This window comes from Rhinopithecus bieti, unplaced genomic scaffold (assembly GCF_001698545.2).
Source record: "Rhinopithecus bieti isolate Rb0 unplaced genomic scaffold, ASM169854v2 scaffold_37555, whole genome shotgun sequence".
Lineage (NCBI taxonomy): Eukaryota > Metazoa > Chordata > Mammalia > Primates > Cercopithecidae > Rhinopithecus > Rhinopithecus bieti.
This window is the reverse complement of record NW_016815947.1, coordinates 588,227-593,088: the sequence shown is the minus strand read 5'-3', so window position 1 is coordinate 593,088 and position 4,862 is coordinate 588,227. Positions and strand designations below refer to the sequence as shown.

Here is a 4,862-nt window from a genome sequence, read left to right as displayed (position 1 = left end):
TGTGGTTTGTAGGATGTTTAGTGGCTTTACTGGCCTCCATCCATTAAATGCCAGTAGCATCCCTCCCCAGTTGTGACAATAAAATATATCCCTAGACATTGCCAAATGGCATCTGGGATAGGGAATCTCCCAGATTTAACAACCGGTTTTGGTTTTGTCTTTGTTTTTGAGATGGAGCCTCACTCTGTCTCCCAGGCTGGAGTGTAGTGGCACGATCTTGGCTCACTGCAACCTCTGCCTCCCAGGTTCAAGTGATTCTCCTGCCTCAGCCTCCAGAGTAGCTGGGATTACAGGTGGGCCACTGCTCCCGGATGATATTTGTATTTTTAGTAAAGATAGGGTTTCACCATGTTGGCCAGGCTGGTCATGAACTCCTGACCTCAGGTGATCCACCCCCCTTGGCCTCCCAAAGTGCTGGGCTTATAGGTGTGAGCCACTGTGCCTAGCCAACAACCAGTTTTATAGTGACCAACCATCCCAGTTTGCCCTGGACTGAAGGATTTACTAGGATCTCTGAGGCATTTGTCAGGGATTCAAGGCTGAAACTAGGATAGTCCAGGGCAAACTGGGATATTTGGTCAACCAACAAGGAAAGTTTCTTCTCCTGGTTAAATTAAGGCTGTGGTGGGAGGGGGCATTGTGTTGATTGTGTGGTTGTCCTGGCAGCCTTCAGTTTCTCTAAGCTGTTGCTATATCAAGTACATCTGCCTAATACTCCTTTCTTCCCCCTCAGGTAGCCTGCTAGGGTTGTAGGGGAGGCGTCCTACCTAAGGAAGGCTGGCTGAGCCACTATATGGGTCATTACAGGACAGAAGAAGACCAGAGTGAATGCTGGCCTCTGTGTGTGTGTGTGTGTGTGTGTGTGTGAGAGAGAGAGAGAGAGAGAGAGTGTGTGTGTGTGTGTGAGAGAGAGAGAGAGAGAGAATGTGTGTGTGTGAGAGAGAGAGTGTGTGTGTGTGTGTGAGAGAGAGAGTGTGTGTGTGAGAGAGAGAGAGAGAGATGTGTGTGTGTGTGTGAGAGAGAGAGAGTGTGTGTGTGTGTGAGAGAGAGAGAATGTGTGTGTGTGTGAGAGAGAGTGTGTGTGTGAGAGAGAGAGAGAGTGTATGTGTGTGTGTGTGTGTGTGTGTTGAACTAGAGAACTGGTAGGGGCAGTTGGGAGGGTGCTGGACTGCAGAGAGCCCATTAGTGCTGCTCCAGTGGATGTGCACATCTGTGTTTACACTGACAGTTAATGGATATCGGATGGGGAAAGGTTTTTTTCAGCTATATGTTACTGCAGCCTATAACTATGTGGTATGAGCATTTTAATATCTTTGGTGTTTTGAAATACTTTTATGAGCTACTCTGACAACTTGTCAAGGATATTTTCCTGAGAGAAACAAATAAAAGACAAATCTCAAAAATAGTTTGCTATTAGGATTTTATTTGTTGAGATGTTGAAGATGTCTTTTCAACAGTGATAAATGTTTTGGTTCTTTGCAAATTCACAAAGCACTTCCAAAATGTCATTTGTCCCTCATACTTCTATTCTTGATGTCATTCTATGATCCTGTACATGATGAAAACAATCTGAGTTCTGAAGGTGGTAAGTAACATGCTGAGGTCAAATGCCAGAATTTGAGTCAGGTTCATGGGGCTCCATTTCCTGTGACCTCCCTACTCCACCAGGCTGCGAAAGAATGACTCTTGCATTCATATACTCAGTCTGTGTTTCTGTAAACCTGAATGGTAAAATGATGGAGGGCGTGAATCAGCTCTATTAGCAGTGACTCTGACAATGGTCCTTCCCCTCTTCTGTCTTCCCCTTCTCTGTCTTGCAGCAAGTGGGAGGACAAAGGTTTCATGAGAGCAGTGCCCAAGACCCACAGTCATCTAGCGCCAAGGCAACAACCCTACTGATATCTGGATGTATTTTCCTGTGCTCTTTGACACAGGTGTGGAGATTGTAATTTGCTGTGCATGATTGTTTGCGCTTTCCTTGATTATGTAAACCAGTGGCTTTTGCCAAGAACTCTTCGTGCCCTGAAGCTCTGAGCTGGTTCCCTCCTATTGGTGGACCTTATTTCATTTTATTGGGAGGCATAACTTTCAAGTTACAGAGCAGTGATAATTACCTGCCAGTGTCTCTTAGGAGTGAGGTACCTGGAGTTGAGGGACTCCAACCTGTGGCAATGACAGCAGACGAGTTGGTTTTCTTTGTGAACGGCAGAAAGGTAAGTAGGAGCTGACCTCTGGTTTGGTGTCCCTGCTCCCTGGGAGGGGACATCTGTCGTCTGGAAGAGCCATATCTTGTTCTCTGTCTTTCCTGTTCCCTCTTAATTGTTATCCTGTCTTTCTCTCTCTCCCTTTAAAGGTGTTGCTGCATTTTGGTAACACTGGGGAAGAAGACCTTCTCAGGGCTAGAGCACAGACAAGACACTCAGAAGGCAAAGGAATGAGGGAGAGAGAGGCAAGCAGAGAGGCATCTGTGAACTAGCTGCCAACTCTCTGCAGTAGTGGAGATTGGCACAGAATGAGAAAGGGGAGTTGAGTTCTAGGTGAGATTTGAGGTCATCACTACACTTCTATTTCTGGGTTTAATCAAATATATCCTAAAATTTACGTTGTTCTCTTTACAGAGAGAAGGAACAGGAATGTGTTTTCTTGCTTTTATCAGGATATAAGATGTACTCAGCCTTTGAATCTAATATATTATATATATAGGTTTAACAGCCAGTCCTGATTCACTGTGTGGTGACATATACTGACACCTTATGGCAAACCACAATTATTTTTTTCCATAAAGGGCATCTCCCACATTCTCCGCACTCCCCACCCCCACACACTTAGTTCTACAGGTAAGTTGCAAATCTCTTACCTACTTGAATTTACCTTATTGGTGCACAGGGACTTAGGGAAGGTGACATGGATAGCAGCCCTTGGACAAGAGTGAGAATCTTTGCAAATTTTAATGTGGTGCAGGGAGACAGGGGGCAAGCATATTACATGGTCCCCAGCCTCCATTTGCCCCCCTACAACACTGCTGAGATGCTCACACCTGTTCAACTCCCCACTTGGAAATGAAAAGGATAGTAAAAGAGTCCCATAGTTGCACATTGTAACTAACTGTGTGGACAGTGTGTGATGAATGTGCCCAATGTGTCCCCCAAATAAGGGCAATTTTATTTGTCTTGCTATATTGGCACTTTTGCATTGAGTTGAGAAACTTTTGATGTAATTTTGAGTGACTTTTGATGTAATTTTCAAGAATGATAATGTGCTTCACAGGACTCCTAGGTCTTAAATTTCCAAGATGTGTGTGGGTGACCGTAAAATATATTTCATGAGCTGTTTCAGCATCGGTGCTCCAAAGATTGACGGATTTCCTTTGAGTGGTGCCTTTGGGAGGTGCTGGGGAATGGGGACAGCCATGTTCTTCTGGGTTCAGAGTTTCCTCTCTGAGCTGCCTGGCACCAACCCAAGAAATAGGGCAAAGCTTTCAAGTTGATGGTAGTAAGATTTTGCATCCAACATTTCAAACAACTTCTTTCATTCAGCAATTACAGTGCAGAAATTTAGGAAACCATTGTACAACTGGCTTTCTAGGAGACCTACTTACACAAAGACATCTCTGGAATTTTTATTAGTAATTTTTACATTGGGTAAACAGCTAGATTCAATGAATTGCAAGGTCATGTCTTACTCTAAGGTTTTATTGTTTATTAAACCAAACCATTGGTTAACGTGTGAAAGTATACGTTTCTGCTCTTCTTCAGGGATGGCTTGCTGTTATGCACTAAATCTAGAAAGAAGCATTTCAAGGTAAATCTGGTTTGGGGAAAATTATTTTCCCTTGCATTTTACTTTCACTTTAGGAAAGTAATTTTAAATTTTTAAGTGGTACCATCACATCAAACCCTATTATTTCTAGAAGCTTCTACTACTGCCAGTTTCTGTGATGACTATCCATGTTTGTAATTTATAATGGTGTAGCATGTTCAGAAACTTCAAGAAAGGTAGAAGGGCAATGCAGAAAGTAATTATGTGAAAGCAGTGCTGTAAAAACAAGGCCAAGCAAGGGAATTCCTGGGCAAACAATGACAGCTGTGAGAATGTTATTCTCATTTTTATTCGGAAGATATTCTAGACCTTTTGTTACAGGAATTGTGCAAAGTAGTTACCAAAGAAGCTGTAAGAACTTAGTGACTCATTCTTAAATGTGAGCCCCTACTCCTCTCCTTGTTTTGTACCACTGTCCAGGACTCTGTCTTCACTAAATGGGGTCCTGCAGAAGGTGTTAGATGCAAAAAGTCGAATACCTCTAGGGCCTTCTGTGGTGGTGATGAGCCTTGATGACTATTGTTTTCACATCTTCTTTTGTTCTAGAGTCAGAGTCAAAGGGAAGGAACTGTCCAGTATTTTTTTTTTTTTTTATTGTAATGACAGCCTTTTTGCAAGGCAGCATTCTAGCTTTTCTGAGTAGTCACTCTGTCTAGGGGAGACTGTGGCACCTGGAAGAATCTGGGAGTGCAGGGGCCATTGAAAATAATATGCTAAGAATAGATAAGGCTCAAGGACAATATCTCTAGCTAGTTGCACTTTCAATGAACTCCAGTAGTCAAGGACAGTATCTCTAGTTGAACTTTTAATGAACTCTAGTAGGCTCCAAGAAGGCAGACAAAATAAGAAAGAACTTAGAGACAAGGAACTAAGCAGAAGGTTATATCTGGGTGCAGAAAGTTTGTTTTGCATTGTGTTATTTTTGCTGACGTGGGATTTATGGAGTATAAATAAAGTGAGGCGGAGGCTCTAGGCGCGGCCGCCATGTTCTCTGTTTGTCTTTGTCTCTTGTGTCTGTTCATTCTCCACCACCCCCGGCACGG

General features: G+C 43.3%; 1 protein-coding gene across 1 annotated transcript in view; it reads left to right on the top strand.

The window, feature by feature from the left end:
* The first annotated feature begins 2,095 nt into the window (after positions 1-2,095).
* XDH (xanthine dehydrogenase) overlaps positions 2,096-4,862 on the top strand; it is an 88,085-nt gene continuing 85,318 nt past the window's right edge. The window contains exon 1 of the mRNA XM_017854218.1: positions 2,096-2,213. Coding sequence (XP_017709707.1) covers positions 2,172-2,213 — 42 coding nt within the window. The 5' untranslated portion in view covers positions 2,096-2,171. The remainder of the gene's footprint in view (positions 2,214-4,862) is intronic.